General features: G+C 31.2%; 8 protein-coding genes and 1 non-coding gene across 9 annotated transcripts; 4 read left to right on the forward strand and 5 right to left on the reverse strand.

The window, feature by feature from the left end:
* Positions 1-315: 315 nt before the first annotated feature.
* Positions 316-3,525, reverse strand: T551_01858 (uncharacterized protein; the record flags this gene model as incomplete). Its single annotated transcript, XM_018374121.1, has 17 exons — positions 316-369; positions 437-453; positions 499-581; positions 623-747; positions 788-849; positions 903-958; positions 1,010-1,115; positions 1,168-1,199; positions 1,259-1,445; positions 1,494-1,554; positions 1,802-1,858; positions 2,608-2,619; positions 2,714-2,771; positions 2,819-2,905; positions 2,965-3,209; positions 3,279-3,337; positions 3,405-3,525. The coding sequence occupies 17 exons, from the start codon at positions 3,523-3,525 to the stop codon at positions 316-318; spliced, it is 1,422 nt and encodes a 473-aa protein (XP_018229475.1).
* Positions 3,526-5,198: 1,673 nt separating this feature from the next.
* Positions 5,199-8,243, reverse strand: T551_01859 (uncharacterized protein; the record flags this gene model as incomplete). Its single annotated transcript, XM_018374122.1, has 1 exon — positions 5,199-8,243. A coding segment is annotated over one exon (3,045 nt), but the record flags the coding sequence as incomplete, so codon positions are not given.
* A 550-nt stretch (positions 8,244-8,793) lies between these two features.
* Positions 8,794-12,061, reverse strand: T551_01860 (uncharacterized protein; the record flags this gene model as incomplete). Its single annotated transcript, XM_018374123.1, has 2 exons — positions 8,794-11,807; positions 12,016-12,061. The coding sequence occupies 2 exons, from the start codon at positions 12,059-12,061 to the stop codon at positions 8,794-8,796; spliced, it is 3,060 nt and encodes a 1,019-aa protein (XP_018229477.1).
* Positions 12,062-13,432: 1,371 nt separating this feature from the next.
* T551_01861 (uncharacterized protein) lies at positions 13,433-16,448 on the reverse strand (the record flags this gene model as incomplete). Its single annotated transcript, XM_018374124.1, has 2 exons — positions 13,433-16,326; positions 16,367-16,448. The coding sequence occupies 2 exons, from the start codon at positions 16,446-16,448 to the stop codon at positions 13,433-13,435; spliced, it is 2,976 nt and encodes a 991-aa protein (XP_018229478.1).
* A 3,005-nt stretch (positions 16,449-19,453) lies between these two features.
* Positions 19,454-20,919, forward strand: T551_01862 (mevalonate kinase; the record flags this gene model as incomplete). Its single annotated transcript, XM_018374125.1, has 6 exons — positions 19,454-19,500; positions 19,542-19,566; positions 19,614-19,767; positions 19,813-20,257; positions 20,305-20,672; positions 20,711-20,919. The coding sequence occupies 6 exons, from the start codon at positions 19,454-19,456 to the stop codon at positions 20,917-20,919; spliced, it is 1,248 nt and encodes a 415-aa protein (XP_018229479.1).
* A 68-nt stretch (positions 20,920-20,987) lies between these two features.
* T551_01863 (bifunctional protein farnesyltransferase/protein geranylgeranyltransferase) lies at positions 20,988-22,187 on the forward strand (the record flags this gene model as incomplete). The annotated part of the gene is made up of 7 exons (XM_018374126.1): positions 20,988-21,232; positions 21,276-21,380; positions 21,423-21,533; positions 21,578-21,742; positions 21,790-21,852; positions 21,893-22,055; positions 22,095-22,187. 7 exons carry the CDS (start codon positions 20,988-20,990, stop codon positions 22,185-22,187), a joined length of 945 nt encoding a protein of 314 aa, XP_018229480.1.
* Positions 22,188-22,884: 697 nt separating this feature from the next.
* On the reverse strand, positions 22,885-25,800 carry T551_01864 (cell division control protein 48; the record flags this gene model as incomplete). Its single annotated transcript, XM_018374127.1, has 11 exons — positions 22,885-23,056; positions 23,104-23,243; positions 23,294-23,462; positions 23,507-23,555; positions 23,600-23,744; positions 23,790-23,843; positions 23,886-24,523; positions 24,566-25,148; positions 25,193-25,471; positions 25,515-25,689; positions 25,748-25,800. The coding sequence occupies 11 exons, from the start codon at positions 25,798-25,800 to the stop codon at positions 22,885-22,887; spliced, it is 2,457 nt and encodes an 818-aa protein (XP_018229481.1).
* Positions 25,801-26,002: 202 nt separating this feature from the next.
* T551_01865 (uncharacterized protein) lies at positions 26,003-26,622 on the forward strand (the record flags this gene model as incomplete). The annotated part of the gene is made up of 7 exons (XM_018374128.1): positions 26,003-26,012; positions 26,036-26,074; positions 26,119-26,159; positions 26,260-26,268; positions 26,325-26,366; positions 26,404-26,444; positions 26,571-26,622. The coding sequence occupies 7 exons, from the start codon at positions 26,003-26,005 to the stop codon at positions 26,620-26,622; spliced, it is 234 nt and encodes a 77-aa protein (XP_018229482.1).
* Positions 26,585-26,677, forward strand: T551_05019. The gene has a single exon. It is a non-coding gene; the product is annotated as a tRNA-Leu (tRNA).
* The last annotated feature ends 9 nt before the right edge of the window (positions 26,678-26,686 follow it).

Here is a 26,686-nt window from a genome sequence, read left to right on the forward strand (position 1 = left end):
TAACCCTAACCCTAACCCTAACCCTAACCCTAACCCTAACCCTAACCCTAACCCTAACCCTAACCCTAACCCTAACCCTAACCCTAACCCTAACCCTAACCCTAATCTCAGGGACCATTTATTTCATCGACTCCTTCAAATCGATCTCACTCCAACAACTTCAATACAACCTCACTCAAACAATCCCACTAAACAACTCCATTAAAACGAGTCAACACATCCTTCAAACTCTAAAAACGCGACTTGACCAACTTTAAAACAACTCCACTTAAACTTAACTCAAACTTCACTCAAACTACCTCAACACAACCCCACTTAAATAACTTCACTAAACAACTCATCAAAATCACTCAACTCAACCTTTAAACGCTAAAAAACACGACTCCATCAACTTCAAAACGACTCCACTCAAACTTCATTTAAACTTCATCAAAACCATTTCAAACCATTCAACTAAAACAACTCCACTAAAACTTCCTTAAAACTACTTGTTTCAACCTCCAAATTCTACATTAATTCCATTAAATTGACTCGCCTTTACCCCACTTAAATTTCTTCCTGTCACGTGATGGTCACGTGATCTCAGCCTCCCCTACGACTACTTTACATTGCATCTCCTTACTCAAACTCTTTAAATTGCCTCTCCCACTCTTTCATCCGACTAAACTCGCCTTTTTGAGTCGTCCTTTGCTTGAACAAACTCCATTCTCTTTTTCCTACCCAAGCAACGCTTTGTACTCCCTCACTCTAAATCTGTCTTTACCCCACTTAAATTTCTTCCTGTCACGTGCGGGTCACGTGATATTGACCTCCCTACGACTATTTCACACTGCGTTTCTTTCCCCCAAACTGTTTAAACTGCCCCTCTACGTGTTCCTTTGCTCAAACAAGACTTTTCATACTTCTCCCTTCATGAAACAACTTTTCTTGTCGTTTCCTTGTCAAACAACACTTTCTGCTACTCCTGCTAAACCCCTGACTTTACCCCACCTAAATTTTAATCTGTCACGTGCTTTTCACGTGAGGATCACGTGACTTTGACCTCCCTACGACTATTCCATATTGCGTTTCCCTCTCCCAACTCTTTAAACTGCTACCCCCAACGTGTTTCTCAGCTTAAACATGGCTTTTTATGCTTTCCTTGCTTGAACAAAATCCATTCGTTACCTTCTGCCCAAACAACACTCTGTGCTACCCCACTTAAATTTCTGCCTTTAGCCCACTTAAATTTCATCTTGTCACGTGATGATCACGTGACCTTGACCTCCCTACGACTACTCTACACTCCACTTCCCTTACCAATACTTCACACTGCACCTTCCCTACCAATACTTCATACTGCACTTCCTCTAGAAATTCTTTAAAACTTGCTTTCCTACGCTTCCCTCTAGTCAAACATGACTTCTTAACACCCTCCTTCCTTAAACAACTCTCCTTGTCGTTCCCTTGTCAAACAACTCTCTGTACTACTCCTGCTAAACCCCTGACTTTACCCCACCCAAATTTTAATCGTATCACGTGTATTTCACGTGAGGTCACGTGATCTTGACCTCCCTACGACTATTCTACACTGCATCTCCTTCCCCCAAACTCTTCAAACTGCCTTTCTTACGCGTTCCTTCGCTTAAACACGACTTTTACGTTGTTTTCTGTTTAAATATTATTTTGTGCTGCTCCTTTCTTAAGCAAAGTTTACTCGTTGCTTCCTGCCTAAACAACTCTCTGTACTACTTCTGCTAAACCCCCGACTTTACCCCCACTCAAATTTCAACTGTTCACGTGATGGTCACGTGACTTTGACCTCCCTACGACTACTCCACATTGCGCTTCCTCCCCCAAACTCTTCAAATTGCCCCTCCTACACTTTCATCTGCTTAAACTGAACTTTTTACGCTTATTCTTGGTTAAACAAAGTCCATTGGTCGCCTCTCGCTTAAACAACACCTTGTGCTACTCCTGCTAAACCCCTGACTTTACCCCACTCAAATTTTAATCTTTCACGTGCATCTCACGTGTTGGTCACGTGACTTCGACCTGCCTACGACTACTCCACACTGCGCCTCCTTCCCCCAAATTGTTCAAATTGCCCCTCCTACACTTTCATCTGTTTAAACTCAACTTTTTGAGTCGTTTTCTCTTTCAACAAAACTCATTCGTTACCCCCTCTTCAAACAACACCTTGCACTGCCTCTCTCCAATTCCTGGCTTTACCCCACCCAAATTTTAATCCTGTCACGTGTGGGTCACGTGATCCTGACCTCCCCTACCAGCACTCCACACTGCGTTTCCCCCTCAAACTTCTTAAATTGTCTTTCCCGTGCTTTTATCTGGTTAAACGGTGCACTCTTTTCCCTACCCTGCTCAAACAACGTTCATTCGTTGCCTCTCGTCTAAACAATGCCTCACAGGTGCTCCCTCCAAATTTTGGCCTCACCCCACCCAAATTTCCTCGTTTCACGTGACTTTCACGTGTTGGTCACGTGACCTTGACCTGCCTATGACTACTCCACCGTGTGTTTAAAACGCAATCTTTTTGCAATCTTTTTGCCATTCTCTTGTCATTCTTTTACAAAACAAACTCTATTCTCCTTCTAACCCTATCCTAACCTCATCTAAACGCTATCTACACCTTAGTTGAATCCTATTGGCTGTTTTCGTTGCCATGGAAACAACCTCCCCCTTTTTTACCCAACCCTCCCCCTCTCCTCTAAACCCTCCCCTCTTCTTCTAAACCCCCGTTTCCTGCATCTAACCCTCGCTTTAGGCCATTTCTAAGCCATTCTGCTTGAAATTCTCCTAAAAACACCCTCTTAATGACCCTCCAATTTCAATTAAAATCTGACGTTTTTTAACTCCGTTTTTTCGCCTTTTAAACTGCAGTTTGAAGCCTCGCTGAGGTCCGGGCCTGAAAACAAATAAACCCTCCTCTGTGCTCCAAATCTGACCCTAAACCCGGGCCTAAACCTGACCCTCAATTCCATTCTAAACCCCCACTCTGAACTCTCTTCTAAACCCTTTTTTTTTGGTTTTTCTTGCAAAGAGGACCCACCCACCCTCCCCCCTCTCTCCTCCCAATTTATACCCCACCGGCTGTCCGTAACCCTCCCCGGCTGTCCCGTGCCCTCCTCCTCCCCTGTCCCCTGTCCCTTCTCTATCTTTATTCCCTCACCCCGCCCTCCACCTCCTTGATTCTTCCTTTCTTTGTACTGCTTCTCCTCATTTTATTCTATTGTTTTTGCTCCCCTGTTTTCTCCCTCTGTTCCTGTTTTTTTATCCACCTTTTGTCCATCACTCTTCTCCCTCACCTCGACTTCACTTGCTATCAATTCCCTCTCACCTATTTTTATCTATGCAAGAAATCCATCTTTTTTCTCCCTCCTCCTTCTTTTAAATCTAATCTTTACTCCTGCTTGTTCTTTCTTCTTGTTCTTGTTTTTTATCTACCACCCTCTCTCCCCTCGACTTTAACTCTGATCTGTTTCCTCCACCTACTTTTATCTGAATAATTTTACATAAAAAAGTCATCTTTTTTCTCCCCCTTCCTCCTTCCAATCTAGCATCTTCATGTGTTCTCTCTCTTGTGGCATTGCTGTTTTTTATTCACTACCCTCTCTCATCGACCCCAACTCTGATCTGTTTCTTTTACATAATTTTATTTACATAAAAAGGCTATTTCTCTTCTTATTTTGTGTCTTTTAAATCTAATATCTACTCCTGCTTGTTCTTTCTTGTTGTTCTTGTTTTTTATCTACCACCCTCTCTCCCCTCGACTCCACTTGCTATCAATTTCCTCCACCTACTTTTATTTACATAAATTTACATAAAAAGGCCATTCCTCTCGTGATTTCCTCTCTTTTAAATCTAATCTTTACTCTTGTTTGTTCCTTCTTGTTGCCCCTGTTTTTACTCACTACCCTCTCTCATCGACCCCAACTCTGATCTGTTTCTTCCACCTATTTTTATTTACATAAAAAAGTCTTTATTTTTCTCCCCCTTCCTCCTTTCAATCTAACCTCTACTCCTGCTTGTTTTCTCCTGCTGTTCTTGTTTTTTATTCATCCTCTTTTTGTCTCCCCTCGACTTTGGCTCTACTCAACTTTCTCCCCATCCAACGTGTTTTATAAAGAAAAAACGACTTTTCCTGACTCCCCTCCCTTCCTAGATTTGATTTTTATCTTTTCTTCTTTTCGTGTATTTTTCATATTTTCCATTTTATTATTTTTCCTGTGCTTTAATCATATTAAACTCTTTAATCTACTCTAACAAAAAAAAATAATTTCCCCTCTCTCTTTCCCTATCACTTTTCCCCGCTATTCTCATCTTCATTCACTCCTCTATATTCTATTCTTTCTATTTCTCACTCAATTATCCTTGATGATTCATTTATTTACATCTGTCCACCCCGTGCCCACTTTCACTAAATTTACAAAAACACCTTCACTACGCCTCACCTTCACTCTAAACACTCTTTCTACTCCTCTAAACGCTTCTCTCTTGTTTTTTTCTTTTTTTTTATCCACTCACTTCCCCTCCTCCCAGCTTATCACCTACTTTTACTTTTTTAAAAAAATTCATCTTCCCCCACCTTAAACCATTCGTTTTGTTTTTGATGGCCCTCCCCTTCTCGCCCCCCTCTGACTCTTTCCCTTTCATTCATTTTTTCTTAATGGCACCCGAGCTCTGTCTCTACAGCTCATCTTGATCTCTGAAAAATCATCTTTTTTTGACTCTAATTTTGATTTTATTTCAAAACAGTGCTCAAATACGCTATGGAAATCTTTCTAAACACTAATTTCTATCAATTCTTATATCAATTCTTGTATCAACGCCTCTGTCAACGCCTCAGTCAACGCCTCTCTCAACGCTTTTATCAACGCTTGCAAACACCAACTCTATTCATCAACCCCCAACTCCCACCCATTGTTCTATCCCATCATCTCTCCATCACTGCATCTCACCTCGACTCCATGTGGGGCAAATCCGGGGTAGGCGCTGAATGCGCTGATAACGACATGGCACAACAAACAGCGGCCACTCATCCGGGCAATACATGCTATTTGCACAGGGAACACGCTACTTTATGTGTAATGCACTTTCAATTGATGCTGAAGAGATCATACTCTACTCTTTCCTGCCCTATCCTGCCTCCTTATCTGTTAAATATACATGCCCATTATTAAATCCTGCCCATTTGCTTTTTAAATCATGAATGAAATCATCATTACCACTAGCACCCCCCTCATCACACTCCATCCACTCATCCTCAACCCTTCACTCGGCTTCACCTCTCCTGCTTCATCTTCCTCTCCTGTCGTACACTTCGTAGGCTTACACCGCCTCGTCGAGGTCAAGGTTATTCTTGATGTGACTGTGGAAGTAGTCGTAGAAGTGCTAGTATGGGTCGATGTCTTTGTGACCCATGTGTCTGTTGTCTGTAGAGACTGGCAGTCTGTTGCCTTTACGTCTTTAACGGTTGTTGTCGTCGTCGTTGTCGTTGTAGTTGTTACGTTTTTAGTTACTATTTCGTGTGGCTTTATTTCTAGTGGTTTCAATCCACCACATGTTTTTTCGATTTTGGTGCATGCTTCCTCAATGTCTTTGCATTCCTCTTTAAATCCACATCCTTTCTCTGAATCGTGACATAATTCTTTCAACTCTACATACAAGCTAAATGCTTGAGATACCAAATCAAATGCTTTTAATTCCTTTTCTGTAACATATATTTTTTCTGTCACAGGTGTGTTTATATTTCTTCTTACAAGTTTAAATAATACTGTGTTTTGTGTTGTATTCGGTGCTGCTGGTGGTGTGTTCGGTGCTGGTGCTGGTGCTGATTCTGATGGTACTGTTTTACCTGCAGGTTTGTTATCTGTTGTTTTTGCTTTTGATAAAACAAGATTTGCTTTTTCCATTGCTTCTTTTGCTTCTTTTTTGATATCCTCATATTTGTTAGCTTTTTTCTCCAACTCTTTACTGGCCTCTGTGAGTTCTTTTTTTAGCCCAGGACATTGCTTTTTTACTTGTTCTACCAATTTCTCGCAAAGTTCTTTTCTAAGATCATCTTGCTTGCTTTTTTTTTTCTTGTTTGTGCAGAAAGTTTCAAGTCCATTACTTGCATTCACCCATTGTGTACAATATTTGTCAAGCTCCCCCTTACATTTTTCTTTTGTGTTCAAATGACCCTTCAATTGGTCAACTAGTTTTAATTCCAACTCTTTCTTTTTGATGAATATTTCGCATTCCTTGTTAAGTTCTTCACACTTCCCATCATTAGCTTTCATTAAGTTTTTGCAACCTGACATAAACTTGCTGCAATACGATCCCCAAAATGTACATATTGTCTCTGTTTTATTCTTCTTTACATTTTCTAAAATGTTATTTGTTTTCATATGTTCATCCAATCTAGCACACTTAGATCCAACCCTTTCTGTAAGAATCTTGCAAGTAATATTCTGTGTTACACATGAAAGAGTAAAACGAGTTCTTCCTCTTCTAGTCCAATCATTACACCACTTTCCCAATTTTTCTACACATAAATCGAAATCATCTAACCCTTGTATCTTTTCTAGCAATAATTTTTCCTCTAATTCCTGTGTATTCCTTAAACGGTCGCAATGCTGATTCAATGTAAGACATGGCCACTTAATTTCTTTTGAATCTTGTCCTAGTATTCTGCACTTTTCTTCTAATTCTTTACAATCTGTTTCCGTTGGAAAATCTCGCTTTTCGTCTAATTGTTCTCGTAGAAAAATAGCTCTAAATCGTAAATCTGTTGAAACTACAAAAGCAGCCTTTTTTGGCTGAACACACAACACAAATAGTTCATCGCTCTCTTCTTTTAATTTCTTGCAAGCTTTCACTATCTTCTTTTGAAGGTTTTCATGCCATGTTTTATTCGAGCCTTGCAATAGCCCCCTCAAATTGTTTTGTAATGCTTCATTTGCTACTGCTTCAAGTCCTTTTTTATAACACGCTGTTTTTAGATTATTACAAGGCTTATCAGAAGGTCCATAGCCTTTTAAATAAAAGCAATCTGATTCTAGAGTTCTGCAATCTTTGTCACTAAGGAATGTTGATAGATCATGCCACGTAATGATCATATTTTGACCACTTGTGATGAGAAGTTTGTTTTCGATCTTTGTAACGAGAATTTGGGTACTTTTTGTATGTTCTTTCTGCAATTTATCACATTCTTTCTTTCCATCTGCACTTGCTTTATCTTTATCACACAAACTCTTCAGAATTTCATGTTCTTTAAGGTTTTTGCACTTTTTATCAAGTATATCTTTACATTTATCTACAACCGTAGATTTAGTGCTACTTTGGCTTAATAAAAGTAAAAGCTCAGTCGCATCTCTTGTGGGTGGTCTTCCAATACGAACTCCCTTTTTTGCTGCCTTTTTATAAAGTTCTTCCAATTCTATTTCTTCCGCCAATGTAACTCCTGGTCTTGTAGGCTCAAAATCCGAACCAGGCTTTGTATAAGTTATGCCTTTTTCTTTACAATCACTCGCAAGCTTTTCGCAATTCGGTTCATTACCAATACAATCGGTATCATAAAAGTAACACTCTCTAAGCAATGATGGGCATTTTATTTCTAATTCCTCATTTTTAGGTAGTACTTTTTCAATTTCACTCTTGAGGGATTTGCATTTATTTTGTTCTTTAGCCATAATATTCTCGCACGTCTTTTCCTCATTAAAACATAACAACATTAACTCATCACTTTCTCCACTTAATAACGGGCAAACCTCCTTAAGCTTTTCTTCACATGAATCTTTTTTTTTAAGACTTCCACTAAGTGCTCTTAAAAGAACTTCTTCTGCAACATTGTCCCGTTCTTTTTGATAGCATTTATTTCTCAAAGTATTGCAATCTTCTTTAAGATCTGTTGGACATGCTCCCTCCAAAAATAGACATTGTCGTTCATGCTCCTTACAATCGTCATCCGTCAGTTTTGAAATTTCTTCCTTTGCTTTTGTTTTAAGTTTATCTTTGAATGTGCTACATTTTTCTTCAATTTTGGTTTTTAGTTCTTTGCATTTTTTTTCTTCTTTTCCATCATTGCAAAAATCTTTTAATTCTTTATGTACTTTTTCTGATGTTAATGAAACATTTTTCAGTCCATTGCAGTATTCTTTTATTTTATTTTTACATTTATCTTCATTTTTATAATCTGCTTTCATAATCAAAGCCAAAAGGCGTTCTTCAGTTTCATCATTCTGTACTCCTGCTGCCCTCCGCTTAACCGCCCGCGCCACCGCCCGCGCCAAGCTGTGCCTGACGGGGGTGGGTTTGCGCTGTGGTGTGTGGTTGAGTTTGAGTTTGAGTTAATGTGTTTTGACTACATGTGAGATGTAGAGTTATGTTTTCATACTGAAATTAACTATTGAATTCTTTGTTAATTCCAAGATTCTTATGGAAATTCAGTGACAAAACCTGTCAGAGAAGCACTGTGTGTGCTGAAGTATATCTTTAGTGTGTCCATACAATATTCTGATGTTTGAATATCGTAGTATTTAAATTTGTGTGGGGTAAATGCGGGGTAAATGCGGGGTAACCGTAAAACTTGAATAGATAAAAAGTAGAATATAAAAGGACATAAACGAGAAGTAAAGGCTATTTAGACAAAGAATAGTGGCCAATTAGATAGGGAACACGTGATTTCATGTGTAATGCACTTTCAATTGATGCTGAAGAGATGACTCAATCTACCTTACTCTTTCCTCTCCTACCCTGCTTGCTCATCTAGTAAATATACATGCTCATCATTAAATCCTGCTCATTTGCTTTCTAAATCATGAACGAAATAACCATTGCTACTATCACCCCCCTCATCACATTCCACCCACTCATCTTCAATCCCTCATTCGGTTTCACGTCCTCTGCATCATCCCCTGTCGTACACTTGGTTGGTTTGCAACGCCTCGTTGATGTGAGTGTTATTTTTGATGTAATCGTAGATGTGATGGTAGACGTGCTTGTGTGTGTTGATGTCTGTGTAACCCATGTGTCTGTTGTCTGTAAGGATTTGCATTCTGTTGCCTTCGGATCGGCAACGGTTGTTGTTGTCGTTGTGGTCGTCGTTGTGCTTTCTGTCACTGTTTCGTGTGGTTTCACCTCCAGAGGCTTCAGATTGCGACATATCTTTTCAATCTTTTCACACACATCTTTTAAATCATTGCAATCGTCTTTAATCCCGCAATCCGAAGTTAATTTCTCACATCTTTCTTTCAAGTCTACATATCTTCCAAATACTTCTGCTGCCAAATCAAATGCTTTGGCTTCCAATTCTGTCACAAGTACATCCTTAACTCCTCTCCGTAGTATTTTCATATGTTCTGTGGTATCTTGAAATCCGTTTGAAACGGCATTCTTATCCTTGTTTTTGCTATTACTTTTTGATACATTACTTTCGTTTTTCTTAATGAGTGACAAAACAAGACTGGATTTGTTCATTGCTTCCTCTGCACGTTTCTTAAGTTCCTCATATGTCTTATAATCTTTTTTTAGATCAGCAGCCGGTTGCCCTAATTCTGTTGGTAATGCTTTGCACTGTTCTTCCACTTCTTTCACTAATTTCTCACAGAGTTCCTTTCTAACTTCATCATCCTTTTTAGGGTTACCCTTGGTGTTATCTTTACATAAACTTCTGATTGACGCATTATTTGCGTTTCCCGCTACTGTACAATATCTTTCTAATGCTGTAGCACATCCATTTTTCTCACTCAACTTTCCTCGAAGTTCAACTTTGAGAGCGTCTTCCAAGGCTTTTCTTTCATAAAATGGCTTACAATTGTTTTTAATTTTTGTACAAGGATTCTTTTTTGAAAAATCTAGACAATTAGGTGAAAATTTGTCACAGTATGGGTCCCAAAATGGGCAAACATTTCCTAATGTTGTTATGTTATTTGTATTATTTTTAAGAAATCCAACAATCTCTGATGCTTTTATATTTTTTTCAAATACTTCACATCTATCTTGCACGTCTTCTACCATCAGCTCACATGTAGCGTTCTGGAAGACACATACAAAGGAGAAACGGTCATCTCCTCTTCTAGACCATTCATTACACTTTTTTTTCAGATATTTTACACAACTTTCTTGATCTTTCAAAGTATCCTTGTGTTCATTTAGTAAAACCTGCTTCAAAATTTCTGTAGTCCCCAAGCGATTGCATTGCTGCTCCAGTGTATGACATGGCCACGTAATTTCTTTTGAATCCTTTCCTAAATCTTGGCATTTTCTCCCTAATTCTTTGCAATCTTTGTCCGTTGGAAAATCTCGTTTTTTATCCAACTGTTGTCGTAAAAAGATAACTCTCATTTGATGGTCATGTGTAAGTAATCGTGCTGCCTTTGCTGGTTGTATACACAGAACAAACAGTTCATCGTTTGAGAAACTTCCTTTATTTCCTTTCAGTTTCTCACATACTTTTACTAATTCTTGTTGAAATTTCTTAAGCCAATCTTTATTTGAGCCATGCAATAACCCTCGCATATTTTTTTGCAATATATTGTTTGCCCGTGCATCAAGCCCTCTCTTATAACACGCTGCCCTTACGTTCGCACATGATTTTTCGCCATCTTGGCATTTTTTTTCAAAATAGAAACAATAGGACTCTAATTTTGCACAATCTTCGTTGCTAAGAAATGTTGGTAATCCTCCCCATCCAATAATTCCATTACTTCCTTTTTTTGAGTCAAAAAGATGATTATTTGTAAGCTTTGACGTGAGAATATCACATGTTTTTTTGATATCTTTTTCTAATTCATCACATTTTTTCGTTCCATCATTACTTAGATTATTTTCTTTACACAGATTTTCTAAGGCTTCATGTTCATGAGGGGTTTTGCATTTATTTTTAAGAACTTCATTACATTTTGTTTTAACATTTGTATCTTTTTCAACCAACAACGTCAACAAAGCTGTCGCATCTCTTACTTGTTGTCTTCCAATAAAAACACCATCCTCCTCTGCCCTCTTATAAAGTTCTTCCAGTCCTATATCTTCTGCTAGTGTAGCCTCTGGCCTAGTTGGATCAAAATCGGGTCCTGGTGGTATATAAACAATGTTTTGTTCCTGGCATTTCTCTCCCAATTTAATACATTCAATTATATCGTCTTCTTGGCAATTTCCAACGTAAAAATAACATTCTTCAAGTAATGATAGACATTTTTCTTTTTTAAAACTTCCAAGTACTGTTTTAACATCTGTTTTAAGAGTATCACATTTCTTATTTCTTTCTTTTATAATATTCTCGCATGTCTCTTTCTGGTTCAAACACGAGTCCGTTAACTCATTACTTTCCCTCCCCAAGACTGGGCAAATCTCTTTTAGTTTTTTTTTGCATGTCTCTGTTTCATTGAGATCACTACGAAGTGCCCTCAAAAGAACTTCTTTTGCTACTTCATCCCGCTTCTTCTTATAACATTTATTTCTTAAGTCAGTACATTTTTCTTTAAGATCATCAGGGCATGCTTCCTCCAAAAATAGGCATTGTCGTTCATCCTCTTTACAATCATAATTTTCTCCTAATGCTTTTGATACTATAGAATTTAAGGTTGCTTTATGTGTTTGACATTTTTTTGTAATTTTAGCTTTTATACTTGTGCACTTCTTGTCTTCATCCTTGCAGATATCTTTTAGTTTTGGATAGATTTTATTTAACTCTTTATTTGCTTCTTTTAAGTTTTCACAATATTTTTTCAGTTTTTCTTTGCATTTTGCATCTTCCAATCCATCTTCTTTTAAAACCAAAGCCAAAAGAATTTCATCATCATCATATACACTAGCTTTCTGCACTGCTTGTACCTGCCGCTTGACCGCCCGCGCCACCGCCCGCGCCAAGCTGTGCCTGACGGAGGTGGGCTGCGCTGTGGTGTGTGGCTGAGTTTGAGTTTCCGTTAATGTGTTTTGATTTCATGTGAGATGTTAGAATCATGTCTTCAAATTTGAATATTAAATTATCCTTAATTAATTTTAAGGGAGTTCAAGTAAATTCAGTGACAAAACTTGTCAGACAAGCAACGTGTGCTAAGCGTATTCTTAGTGTGTCCATTACAAGTGTATCTTGATTTCTTCGTGAGATGCTTTAAATTTGTATGGGGTAAATCCGGGGTAAATCCGGGGTAAATCTGGGGTAATCGTAAATCTTAACAAGTGAAAGGTATAGTATAAAAGGAGATAATAAAAAATAAAGGCAATTAAAAAAAAAATATGGGCAAACTATGTAGGAAACTTTTATAGTATTGTTCTGTTATATCATTATAGATATTAGAAAAATTAGAAAATTCTCGGTAGAGTATGCATTGAATATGATAGTTATAGTGGCTTTTTTTCAAATAAAATTTTTCATTCGATATACATGTGTTAATATTATTAATAGATTTTCTAGTTCTATTAAAACTAGCTATAATCTCATTTTTAAGATTATCGTATTTTTCATTTTTTTAATTCAATATTTTTATCTATAAAAAATATTGTTATTTTAGATTTTTTTATTCCAATTTTATTTTTTGTCTAAAACTATTCTACATATCTTTATTTTTTACTTATTTTTTGTATTTAGTTTTATCAAGTCAAAATCTAAATTCAAAACTATATAGTTTCTCGTATTCTATGTTTTTTGCTGTTTTTAGAATTTAAATTATAAAAATACTTTTTAACTAATGGTAATTATTTTTAAAAAAATATTGATGTTTTCAAGTATTTCATTAGTTTTTTATTTTAAGATTATTTTTTTTAGTTATTTATACATGTTTTTTGCATATTTTCTACATTAACAAATTTTATACAATTTGACTAGTTTTAAGAAATTCATTTTCAATTTAAATTTACGACTTATAGTTTTATTTCTAAATTTGTGTATTCTTAAATTGTTTTGTTTTGGAAATTTAGATATTTATTAAACTTTTTAATTTTTTATATACTTTGAATTTTATATTATTAAATTTATGGTATTTTTTAATTTTTCTTTCTATATTGATATTATGTTTTTAAGATTGTTAAAGGTATTTTGTTCTATTATACAAAATAGTTTTTTAGTATAAAAAATGTTGATCCTTAAAATCTAAATTTTGACTGTCAAAAAGTTAGGTTAATTTACAAAAAGGATGTTTTTTAAAAGAGATAATAGTTTTAGAGAATAAACAAATAAATATATCCAATATATTCAGTCGTATTTATATGTCCTATAGCTCTACCAGAGATGGATTGTAAAATGAAAAAATTGTCTTTTAAACTATGATTAACCATTAAATATTAATGCCCAAAATTATGATTTATTAGTTAGTCTGATACCCACAAAACAATAATTTCTATATTTATTTTCCAAAAATATTTAAATAAATCTTATGAATAATTATTAGTTTTACATAATTATCGTCAAAATGCCCCACAAAAATATTAGTAAATATATATTGTTTTAATTTTAAATAATTATCCATAGTCCCAATATTATTCCTGCAATTTCCAAAATCAATTTTATCATTTGTAATCTCTGTGCTCTGAGTCCATAACCTTCTTCATAGTCATCCCGTGACATTGTTGGTCTAGGTCTTGAACGCGTGGATGTTGATGAACGTGTAGTCGATGTACCTTTAGATGTGCGTGTAGATGTGCGTGTAGATGTGCGTGTAGATGTATCTGTAGATGTGCTTGTATCTAATATACTTGTTTCCGATGTGGCTGTAGTTGATGTGTATATATCTGATGTGTTTGTAGTTGGTATAAGTGTAGTTGGAAAGCTTGGCGTAGTTGGCGAAGCTGCAGTTGATGAATTTGTAGTCGGTAAACTTGTAGTTGAATTTGTTGGTTTTGGTTTTGGCATTGGTTTTGATGATTCTGGTTCTGATGGCTTTGGTGGTGGTGGTATAGGCGGTTTTGGTGGTAATGGTTCTGGTGGTGGTGGCGGCTCTGATGGTGGTTGTGGTTGTGGAGGTAGAGGGCCTGGTGAAGTGCATTTAGTCATAGTGCTATTACATATACGAATGATTTTATCGTTAATTCCATTACAAAAATTTCCTATAGATGAGCATAAGGATTTCAAATTTTCACACTCTGAATTAGAAGGGGTTGATAAAAATTTAAAAATTTTCAATGCAAGTCCATGACATATTTTTCCTAAATGGTCTATTAGATGCTTGCATGTATTATTAATATTAGTGCATGATATATTCATTTTTTGTTTTGTAGTAGAATTTTCACATATTTTATGTAATTTTTTCTTACATTTTTCATGAGTGGATATTCCTTCGCCAAAAGCCTTAATTAAATTATTAAGTTCGTTAGTTTGAGTTGAAGTATTATTACACTTTTTCTCAACTTCAGCACATATGTTGTTTAAAGATCCGGGACAACTGCTTTTAAGCAATTTACAGTGATATTTGAAACTAGCACAACGACTATAACTGATATGAGTTATATGGTTATTGGAAACTTCATAATGTGATAGATAGCGTGAGAGCTGTGTACAATATGCTGAAACACGCTTGAGTATGTGATTGCATGTTTTCGTTTTATTACGACAGGCTGTATGTGAATACGAACTATTTTGTGTGCAATGTTCAGTAAGATGTTTGAGACAAGAAGATTCATTGTATAAATTTGAGCCTTTTTTAAGTATATTTACTCCTAATAGTATTTCCTCATCTATATTTTTACAAGTAGTATTAAGTTCTCCACATAACTTTTTAGTAGATTGAAAATAAAATCCCAATTTATGACATTCTTTTTTATACTTTTTACACTTGTCATAGTCAGGATCCATGAGAGTATCTTTTAAGTTTTTTTCTAAATCTTTGGAGTTGCTGTTAACAAAAGCTGTTAAATTTTTACATGTTTCTTTTGGGTGCAGACAACTATATAGTATATAGTAACTATAATACATAAAATGTTCGCATTCTTGTACAAGAACTTTTTCGCAGTTTTTTTGATTGCTTGAAGACTCAGGACTATTTCCTAATGTTAATTTTCTATTTAACTTTTTCATTAGAGCCATATTAGCTGCTTTTTCCAAATCTGCTTGGTAACAAACGAGTCGTATATTTTTACAAACATCATAACCTGTCCAATAAGTAATAGTTTTATACATGAAATAACACATTGTCAGATACTCTTCGCATTTTTTTTCCGAAAGAGGGAGGTCTTGATACCACCAAAAGTTAATACCTTCTTTTAATTTTTTTATAAGAGAATAACAATAATCTCTAGTTCCAGCATACATATTATAACAAACATTATAGTTGCCTTTCCAATCTTTAGAAATGCACATGTGTTTAATTGATTCTAAATATTGTATTAAGGAACATTTTTTATTTAACGCATTTTTACATTCCAAGTATCCTGGATAATGTTCTTGAACCAAAAAGTTGGCCACTTGCAATTCTGAATATTTCTCTACTCCGGTAACACGGATACCTAAATCACACAATTTTTCATAGGTATGTTGAATACCGGTTTCATCTAGATCGGTAGATGGATTTTTAAAAAGATCAAAATTATGGCCTCTTGGATTATAGAAAAAGCCTTTTTCAGAACATTCCATTCGAAATGAACGACATAGACTGTGGAGATTTTGGCAATCAGGGATAACATAATAACATATTTCTAACCATTTTACACAATTTTCTTCTGTCATTATTCCCTGTTTTGATAAAAATTGAGTTCCAAAATTTTTACATTCTTCTTGAGAGTATGAAGTAAATTCATTACAAACTCTGGTATAATCCATACACAAAGTAAGCAATTCAGGGCTTTGTTGACTAAGTAATTGGCATACATTTTTTAATCTTCCTATGCAAGATTTTGAATCACTTGAAGTTCCTCTTAAAATATCATAGAGAAGTGTTCTTGCTACTTCCATACGGACTTTATTATAACAGCTCTCTTTAAGTTCTTTACACTTTTCATTAAGATACTGCATACCATGGCGTTCGAAAAGAAAACATCTCATTTGTAATTTGTTACACTTATCATGCTCAGTTATTCTCTTGTCTGAAAGTTCTTCATTAGTTTTTTTTATCCCCATCATTATTTCATTGTATGCATGATTACATATTGTTTTAGATGTACAAATTCCTTGAATTCTTTCATTCATATTCTTAATACCAGTACATATTTTATTCACGTCACTTTGACAATAAGATAATCGACCTGGAGCCAACATAGCAGCAACATAATAATAATCATGTTTATAATTGTACCAGAGATTTTCAAGTTCTAGTTTTTGCAATTGATATGCTAAACGAAGATCATAAAGTGCACTCCTATGAGTAAGGGGAAATAATGAATCGTCTTCATTTAGTGGAGAATAATTAATAAGATCTGAAAGATTAAAGTTGGAATTAAGTTAAATAAATATTACCCAAAAAATCTTCGTTTTTTGAAAAAACTGTTTTTATATCAATTAAATTCAGAAGAATGTATGCTTTTACAAAAAGTGACATAAACAAAAAAGAAACAGAAGAAACTAATTTTGAATTATATTATTGATTTAGAAATGCGGATAAAAAGGGGCAATATTAAAAAGGGGATTCGTAGAAAGAAAATTAGTTAAAATATACAATAAACAAATAATGCTATTTTTATATATTATATATTCATTTGTTTTAATATTTTTTGAAATATTTATTTTTATGAATCTATTTTATAAATCTATTTTAAAATGCTAATTTTTAAGTTATTTAATTTAGAAGACTACTTGAAAATTAGTTAAAAATTTTAATAATACTTTTATTTTGTTTGAATAGCTTTTTGCATATTAAGAGTGTATTTGATCTTCCAAGGATCTTCAGGTACACGATAAGTCTATGTTAGTGAGATTTACAATAATATTTTTCTGAATTTGTAAATTTTTGATTATTTAACTATTAGATAGTCGTTAGATAATTATTAGATAATTATTAGATTTATATGTTTTTTCTTTTAAATTTTTGCATATTATTTGATCTTTTTGAATATATTTTTTTATTTAGATTTGTTGATTTTTCAGTTTTTTTATTACATAATAATCGCACTAATTTTTAGTTTCGATTTTTATTTTTCAAATATTTAAGATTACTAATAGTTCTATTTTTATTATTTAATTTGTTTTAAACATATAAATGAACATATAAAAAATGAACATTAACGACTTTAAAAATTTGCATTGACTTATTTATTTTAGTGATTAGTAATTTTTTATTTTAAATATCTTTGCTAAACGTTTTTTGAAAGTGAGTATAACTATAAATATTAATAAATGTATTTTAGTGCAGTTCTAGTTTGATATAAATATTGTCAACTATTTAATCTTTGTTTCAAGGATTTTGAAAATTTTTATGTTATCGAAGAATTAAGTTTATTTTAAAATTTACAAAATGTTTTTTATTATGTTAGATATTAAAAAATATAAGTGTTAACACTCTTAGAGATTAGATGGTTGAATTTTCTGCTATATATATTGAATAAGAATTGCAATTGTAATTAAAAATATTTTTATTTAACAATATTTCTTTAATAGTTTTTTTATAACATGGCATTTTGAAAATAAAGATTTTTTATTTATGTTACATGAATTCTAAATTAAGTTGATAAATTTTTAAATTAGTTTATTATAGCTTCTGAAATATTATTATAAATTATGAAATAGTGTATACAATATTAATTTGCATTTTGATATAAGTTTTAAGCATTTAAAATGTTATTGAAGGCAGAATATATTAAAAATATTTTTTTGAAAAAAAAAAAATAATACTTTTATCTTTGGAATAATTAAATTCAACTTATTCATTTGCATGACTTTGAGATATTTTTTTAAATATAAATTTTAAATATTTTTAATAAATAAAATTATTCTGTGATAATTTAGTTCAATTGATAATAAATAAATTTTTATATGATTTTCTATTAAAAAATATTTTTTCACAATCTTCGTTTAGAAAATTTAGTATTTTGACAATTTTTAGATTATTATGATATTTTGTTTCTGTAATGAAATTTTTATCTCATTTATTAAATAGAAAAATATATAGGAATTCTTATGAATATTTATTATATTTGGTATTATTTAAATTTTTTATACTTTTGATAATGGGAATTTATACTCGTAATTATTGAATGGTATTTTAATTTTATAAAGATGAATAATAATACGATAAGTTATTAAAACGAAGTAGATATTTTAGACATATAGCATTTAAAATAGTAGAATTTTTATACTTATTAGATTAAAATGAATAAGTGACTTGTATATAATGTTAGTTGTCTTCAAATAGATTATAGTATTTCTGTTTTGTTTATTGTTTCTAGTTTTAAAATTAATATATAAAAAACTTGTTTTTATGCAACTATATGTATATTTTATTATTTACTCATGCGTTTTTAATACTTTTACATTTTTCTTATGACTTACGCATTTTTTATATTATCATAAGTATTTATGTTGATTTATGCTAAATTGATATACCATAAGAACAGTATAGTATATATTATTAAAAAGTATGTATTATTTTTTTTATTTTTAGTCATTTCTATTTAAAATTTTTTTTGTAAATTTTTAAGAAAAATAGTTTAATTGTATTTTAATTTTCTAAAATTTTTAAAAAAATTAATTAAATTTTAAGTATTTTAAAAATTATCAGTTTAATACTTTCTATAATCATTATTCATTGGTAATTGGTATTATTTGAATATTTTTGATTTTTTTAATTTTTTTGTGAGTTAATAGCACTTTAAGAATATTAGGAGCAAGTTCATTATTATTTTAGATTTATATTTGTTTTATTTACTTTATTTTAATGATATGTTTTTTCTGATTCTATTATTTTGTTTGGTTCTTGAGTTGGTTAGTGTAACTTGATAAATATCTTTTTTTGTTTTTTTCCAACTTTTTTACATTTTTAGTAAAAAAAATATTATTATTGGATATAATAATCATCAATGTTAGTCATAGCGATAAGTTTTATAATACTATGTTAATATTATTAATTTTTATACTTACTAAAAAAAATTGAAATTTAAAAAATATGATTTGGAAAGCAGATAACTATAAATGGGTATTAAATAATATGGAATAATAAACATATATTTCTTTATGTTTTTAATTTTTAATATTATTATTTATTTTAATATATTTTATTAATTTCATGAAATTTTTTAGATTTATATAAAAGTTTAAAATGAATATTTTAAAATAATATAATTTAAAAAATTTTAATATGAATTCACTTAATTTTTTAATGTAAAGCATACTTATTTTATTATTGACTTATATTTATTTTTAGGTTTTGTGATTTTGCCTTTTTGCTGAGTTAATTTTAAATATACTAGGAATCTCCTGAGTTAGGGTAAGGTTAACATATCGAATTTAGGATAAAGAATTATCTGTGATTTTAACGTTAAAATTTAGATTTTAATTTGCTTTTAATTTAAAATTCTATTTTGAGATAAATTAAAATAATTTTGAATTGAGATGAAAGCTCTTTTTGTCTCTTCTCCAGGAAAGATAATTCTTTTTGGGTAAATATAGAGATGATTATCTATTTACTAAACATCTTGAGTGAACATGCTGTTGTTTATGGAAAAGTTTGAAGACGTTTCTGTATTTGAAAGCATTAGCTTAGTAATCTTAGGCTGCAATTGCTGCGTCTGTTTCTCTGAGAACATATTTAATGATATTTTCTCATGAATCAGAAGAATCTATTGTGTGTATTAAGTTTCCTGATATTAATTTAGAGAAATCATGGAAACAAGATGATTTTCCTTGGAATGAGTTTTCTTTGCAAGGTTTTTGTTTCGTGTTTAATTTTAAATATATCTAAGATCTATTAGACCCTCTTTCACCCCCTTTAGAACTTAATAAAGCGCATATTTCTCGTTTAATGTATTTTGTTAAAGACCAATCATCATTTTGTTCCAAAGCAATTTTGGCGTTTCTGTATATGTATATGAATTTGTCAAAATATAATAAATCAAAATCTTTTACATTTATTTTAAGATCTGCAATACCTATAGGGTCTGGTCTTGGATCTAGTGCATCATTATCTGTTTGTTTAGCTACTGGTTTGCTTTTATTTAATGGGCATATTAATCCTCCTAATGGCACATTGTCAGATAAGAAAGCTTTGTTTATAATTAATTCATGGGCATTTAATGGTGAAATGTGTATTCATGAAAATCCAAGTGGGATTGACAATATTGTTTCAAGTGAAGGTAATGTTGTTTTTTTTCGAAAAATAAATACAAAACCTTCATTTATTTCCGAAATATTGCATGGGTAAATAATGCGTTGTTTTTATTTTGATACTTATCTAATTTTTAAAGTTTTCCTACTTTACCCTTATTATTAGTTAATACTTTACAAACTCGGTCAACATCTGATTTAGTTAATAATGTTAAAAGTCTTTATCAAAATTATAAAGATATTGTATCATGTATTTTTAATTCTATAGATCATATTTCTATGAATTTTAAATTGCTATATGAAGAGAGTCAGAAATATGGAAATTGTCATTTAGATCATCAACAAATTGGGACTTTAATGCGTATTAATCATAATCTTTTGTGCGCTCTTGGCGTAGGTCATGAAAAATTTGAAAAGATTGTTAAAATTGTGAATGACTATGATATTGGGTGGACTAAGTTAACAGGCGCAGGCGGGGGTGGTTGCGTTGTAATACTATTACGAGAAGGTAATGTTACTTTAAGTTATTTTTTTAATTATTTTAAGGTTTAAATGATTATGATATTCATAAATTTCAGTTAGAATTAGTTTCTAATGGGTTTGATGTATATAAAGTTACACTTGGTGATAAAGGCGTAGGGATGTTTAATTGCGATGATGATTTGTATAGAAAATTTATAGAGGTTAAAAATAGAAAAGAATTTATGGATTTTTTAGAACTTGAGGAAACAAAGCATTGGAAATATTGGACATAATGTTTGTAATTTATATTTATTTTTTTTATTGTTTTTTAAATATTTTTAATTCGTTTAAATTTTTAAAAATGGATAATTTAAATTCTTGGAAATTAGAATTGCAAAAAATATTGAATTTTGATAACGAGGATGGCCTTGATCCTGTTTTTCAGGACTATGATGTTAATACTATTGCACCTATTGCTTATCCTGCAGATTATTCTGAAGCAATGGCTTATTTAAAAGCAATAATGATTAAAGAAGAGATGTCTGAGCGTGCAATGAAACTTACTACGTATCTTATTAATATGAATCCTGCGCATTATACAGTATGGTTGTTTTAATAAAAACCTTTTTCTTTTATTAATGCTATTTAGGGCTTATAGGATGAAAGTTTTAATAAATCTTAAAAAAGATATTTTCCAAGAACTTTTATGGATTGAAAAATTGAGTAAGCTACATCCTAAAAGTTATCAGTTATGGTTATTGATTTTTTTTTTTTAATATCTTATTAAACTATAAAGGCATTATAGACAACTTCTTATGGATATGTATGGAGATCCATCAACAGAGTTAAAATTTTTGGCTCAAGTTTTAGAAAAGGATTCTAAGAATTATCATGCGTGGTCTTATCGGTTTTTATGTTTGCTAATATATTTATTATATTTATGTTTATTAGACAATGGTTAATAGAGCGATTCAATTTATGGGATATAGAATTATTTTATATTAATTCTCTTTTAAAACAAGACATTCGGAATAATTCTGCATGGAATCATAGGTTTTATATTGTTTTTAGGAATAATCAGTATGTTTCGAATGATATTTTAGAGAAAGAAATAAAGTAAGTTTAAATAGATTAATTGGTTATTTGATTTATAATTGTTTAAGGTATTGCAAAGATGCTATAGCATTTTCTCCTCAAAATCCTAGTCCATGGTTGTATCTTAGAGGGTATATTGGGTCATTTATTTATTATTTATAACTATATTAGAATATTTGAAAAATATGACCTAAATATTTCTCTTTTGGAATCATTTTGTCTTCAATATGCTTCCTTAGATCCAGAAGAGAATCAAAGAATGTCTTCTGAAGCATTAGAGTTTCTAGTTGATATATATTCTTTAAACAAAGCATCTATAGTAGATGCAAAAAAGGTGAAACTTATGATATTTTGGTATTGATTTAATTTTTAGGCTATACAGTTGTTGATTAATAAATATGATATTATTAGGAAAAATTATTGGGAATATAGAATATTATTACTTGATGAAAAAAATAGTATATAATTCTATTTTAAATTTAAATAGTATTTATAAATATGTTGCATATTAATGTTTTTTTGATAATTATTATGTATAATATTAAAAATAGTTGTTGATAATTGAAATTTATTTATAATAATTTTATAAAAAATATTAAGATTTTATGGAGTTAATATTTCTAACGAATCATGATATTAAATAAACCTAGTATCACATCTTTTATATGATGATAGATATTATTATTATTAAATTTTAATTTAAGTTGTTTTAATTATGTTTTTTTGTTTAATATTTGATAAATTATTTAACTTTATGAAAATTAAATTTATAAATATTGTAAAACATTTTAACATAATGTTGAAAAAAATAATGAATTCATTTTTTCTGAAATCATAAACAGAAAAATATTTCACAATACTTATAAATTTCTTTATGATTTAAAATTGATTTAAATAAGGTTTAAATATTAATTAGATCTTATTAAAATGTAATAGCAATAAATTAAAATTTCAATATATTTCATGTATAGCTAATTACAAAAATTAACTTAAATGAGTAAATGAGTAGTTAAATTATTTAAAATATATTTCTATAAAATATAAAACATAGCTATGATTTTAGTGATAAGATATATTAATTCGATAGATTTTTATTTTATTTAGCATATTTCTTTAAGAAAACTGTAAATGTGAAGTGTTACTGATATGAGATCATGTGCTGCCTATGAATATAGATCGTCACCTGTTTCTTCATTAAATACAGCTCCTCTAGGTAAATTTTCTGTCCCATTATTATTTATAGAATCATCAAACTTAAATGTACTAAAGCCTTGATTTTGTTGGAATTGATTTGCAAACATTTCATATTTTCTAAGATCTGAATCTAATACAGATCTATATTCATTAAATTATTTAAAAAGATGCGATTTATTAATAAATACCTTCGTGAATATCTCATTGACTCTTCAAAATGAGCTCTAGTGATTTCAGGAACAGGATCATCCATTTCTATATCTTCTATTTCATTTTCATTTTTTTCTTTTTGGGATTTTTCTCGTTCAATTTCAAAATATATAGATTCCTAAGGAAAAAATTAGATAAATTATAAATTAAAAAATATGAAATATAAACCTTAATTGCTAATTTTACTGCTCTCATGGTTAATCCTGCTAAGTCTGCCCCTGAAAACCCATGTGTTGCTTTTGCAATTGCAGAAAGATCAACATTTGCTGCAACAGGACTGTTACGAAGTTGAGCCTTAAGAATACTTAATCTTGATGCCATATCAGGAAGTGGGACGCTATTATATATCAATATTAATAAAAATGAAATATGTTATTTTACTAAATTAATTGATCTAAACGCCCAGGACGCATAAGAGCTGGATCGATCTCTGTAAAAATATAAGCAGTAGAGAACTCATAATAAATTACATACGATCTGGACGATTAGTAGCACCAATAACGAATACATTTTTTTTGGTTGTCATTCCATCCATTTCAGTAAGAAGTTGATTTACTACACGATCTGAAGCTCCCCCTGAATCGCCAATACTACCTCCTCGAGATTTTGCTATAGAATCCTATATATACTTTAATATATTGTAAAAAAATTGAAAAAAATATACGAGTTCGTCTAGAAATATAACACATGGTGCAGCAGCTCGTGCTTTGTCAAAAACCTATTTTTTTAAGTAATTTGAGAAGGAAGCAAGATATTTTACATCTCTTATGTTTGATTCACTTTCACCGAACCACATAGAAAGCAATTCTGGTCCTTTTACAGAAATAAAGTTTGCTGCGCATTCATTTGCAATGGCTTTTGCTAGTAAAGTTTTTCCAGTTCCTGGAGGTCCATAAAACAATATTCCTTTGCTTGGTGACATTCCAAATTTAATAAATTTCTCAGGATGTTCTACAGGGTATTGAATTGTTTCTCTAAGCTCTGCTTTAACATTTTCTAGTCCACCAATATCTTCCCATCGAACATTAGGTACTTCGACAACAGTTTCACGTAAAGCAGATGGATTTGAAACACTTAAAGCAAATCTAAAGTTTTCCATTGTAACTCCTAAAGAATCAAGAACTTCTGCATCGATAGTATCTTCTTCCAAATCTATAAGATCCATCTTCTCTCTAATTTGTTGCATAGCTGCTTCAGAACATAAAGATGCAATATCGCTACCAACGTAACCATGAGTTTCTGATGCGATTTGTTGAAGATCAACATCGTCCCCTAATTTCATATTTTTAGTATGGATTTGGAGGATTTCAAGTCTTCCAGTGGGATCTGGTATAGAAATATCGATTTCTCTATCGAATCTACCAAATCGACGAAGAGCAGGATCAATAGAATTAGGACCTATAATTGTTTAGTTAAAAAAGGACACAATGGAATATTTACGATTAGTTGCTGCCATTACGATCACATTTGAACGAGCTTTCATTCCATCCATTAAAGTAAGTAATTGTGAAACAACTCTACGCTCAACTTCCCCGTTTGTTTTTTCACGCTTAGGAGCTATAGAATCAATTTCGTCAATGAAAATAATAGATGGAGAGTTTTTTTCTGCTTCTTCAAATGCTTTTCGAAGATTGCTTTCTGATTCTCCTGCCATTTTACTCATTATCTCAGGGCCATTAATAAGAAAAAAGAAAGCACCAGTTTCGTTGGCAACAGCTCTTGCCATAAGTGTTTTTCCAGTTCCAGGAGGCCCATATAGAAGAATTCCTCTAGGCGGTTTAATACCAATACTTTTAAATAACTGTGGATGACGAAGAGGTAGTTCTACCAGTTCACGAATTTGCGCCATTTTTTTTCTACATCCACCAATATCATCGTATCCTACATCAGCGAGATTGTTTTCTTCTTCTCTACTAATAGGTTCCCCCTCACAGTGTATAATTGTATCTTGAGCAACAATACCATATTCAGAGGGATCAATTTCAATAACTTTAAATTCTACTTGTCGCATTCCCCCACGCACCTGGTACTAATAAGTTTTTAAAAATTGATAAAAATAGGTAATACAGTAAAAAGATCTCCCTTACGAACAGGTCTATAGGCTTCAACAAAATATGGTTTAAGATAAACTTCAAAGAGGGAACCAGTAAGACCTTCAACAGTATCTGCTAAAGGCAAGACGGATACTCTTAATGCATACTTGATATCAGGGCAGGGATGAATTGTAATAATATCTCCAAGACGAACACGAAGATTATTTCGAACAACTCGGTTAACTCGGGCAATGCCATCTTCCATATCATCATCAACAAGGACAATTAAGACTGTATCTTTTCTTTTTTTTCCCTATTAATTTATTAAATATTGATAATTGAATAAAGTAAAATACTTTAACTAATACAGTGTCTCCACGGAAGAGTTGTAATAGCTCCATTGTATTATTACTAAGACTAATTACGCTATTATCGTCGTTAATAGCATCGTCAACAATAAGGCAGTTATGTTTCTTTTTCTTCCGCAAGATAGACATTGCTGAAATATTTTTATTATCTAATTTTTCTAGGCTAAAATTTACGCATATTAACTGTTTTTGGCAATTAAAAAAGACTTATAGAAACTTACTGTTCCTCCATTTTTTCGTTTTTTGAATTTTCTCCTGACAATTCTCCTGACATCAATTTTTTTCTTTTAGTTTTTTTTCGTTTCTGTGATTTTTTAGAAATTTGGATTTAGTATCGATCTTTGGATTTTATAAAAAATAAGTTTTAAAAAGTTAAAATGATAATAAATTATGTAAAAAAAACTATTATATATATGTTCAATATCTAATAATTTTTATATAATAATTATTTTAAATATAATTAATTTCATTAAAAAATGATTTTATGTTCATATTTTAAAATGTTTTAGGTGTTTATTTGTTATGTGGACATATTATGTATTTATATAGTTAGATTTTGTAATTTTATTTTTTATATGAATATCTATCTTAGTATTATTATATCATATTCAAAAAATAAATATTGGAATTGAAGTTTGAAAATATCTTTGTTATTTGTTTTTTTGTCTTGGAAAATAATGAATGTTTTAAAAAGTTATTTTAAAAACATCATTTTAATGTTTAAAATATAAAGCTTAAAGATGTAATTTATAAAAATTGTTTTCATTGTATTTATGTTAATAAATACTATATAAAAAGTGTATTGTTAATTTTATATTTATTATTATATTTTCTATGAATGTTTTTATGAAAAAATATATGATAAAATTATACATAGAATATTGAAAACTTTTTTAAAGATTTATTAAATCGATATAAGTATTAAAATATAACATTTCTATGAAAAATAAGAATATTAAGAATTTAGAAATTTTTTTAATTTCAATTAATTTTTATTTTATATTATAAAATTAAAAATATATTACTTTTTATATGATTTTTGAGATATTTTCGTAAATGGTACTATGGCCGAGTTGGTCCAAGGCGTGAGATTTAAGCCTTTAATATCTCTCATCTCGAAAGAGGCCTGGGTTCGAACCCCAGTGGTACCAATTTCTTTT

The sequence above is a fragment of the Pneumocystis jirovecii genome (assembly GCF_001477535.1).
Source record: "Pneumocystis jirovecii RU7 chromosome Unknown supercont1.8, whole genome shotgun sequence".
Classification (NCBI taxonomy): Eukaryota; Fungi; Ascomycota; class Pneumocystomycetes; order Pneumocystales; family Pneumocystaceae; genus Pneumocystis; species Pneumocystis jirovecii.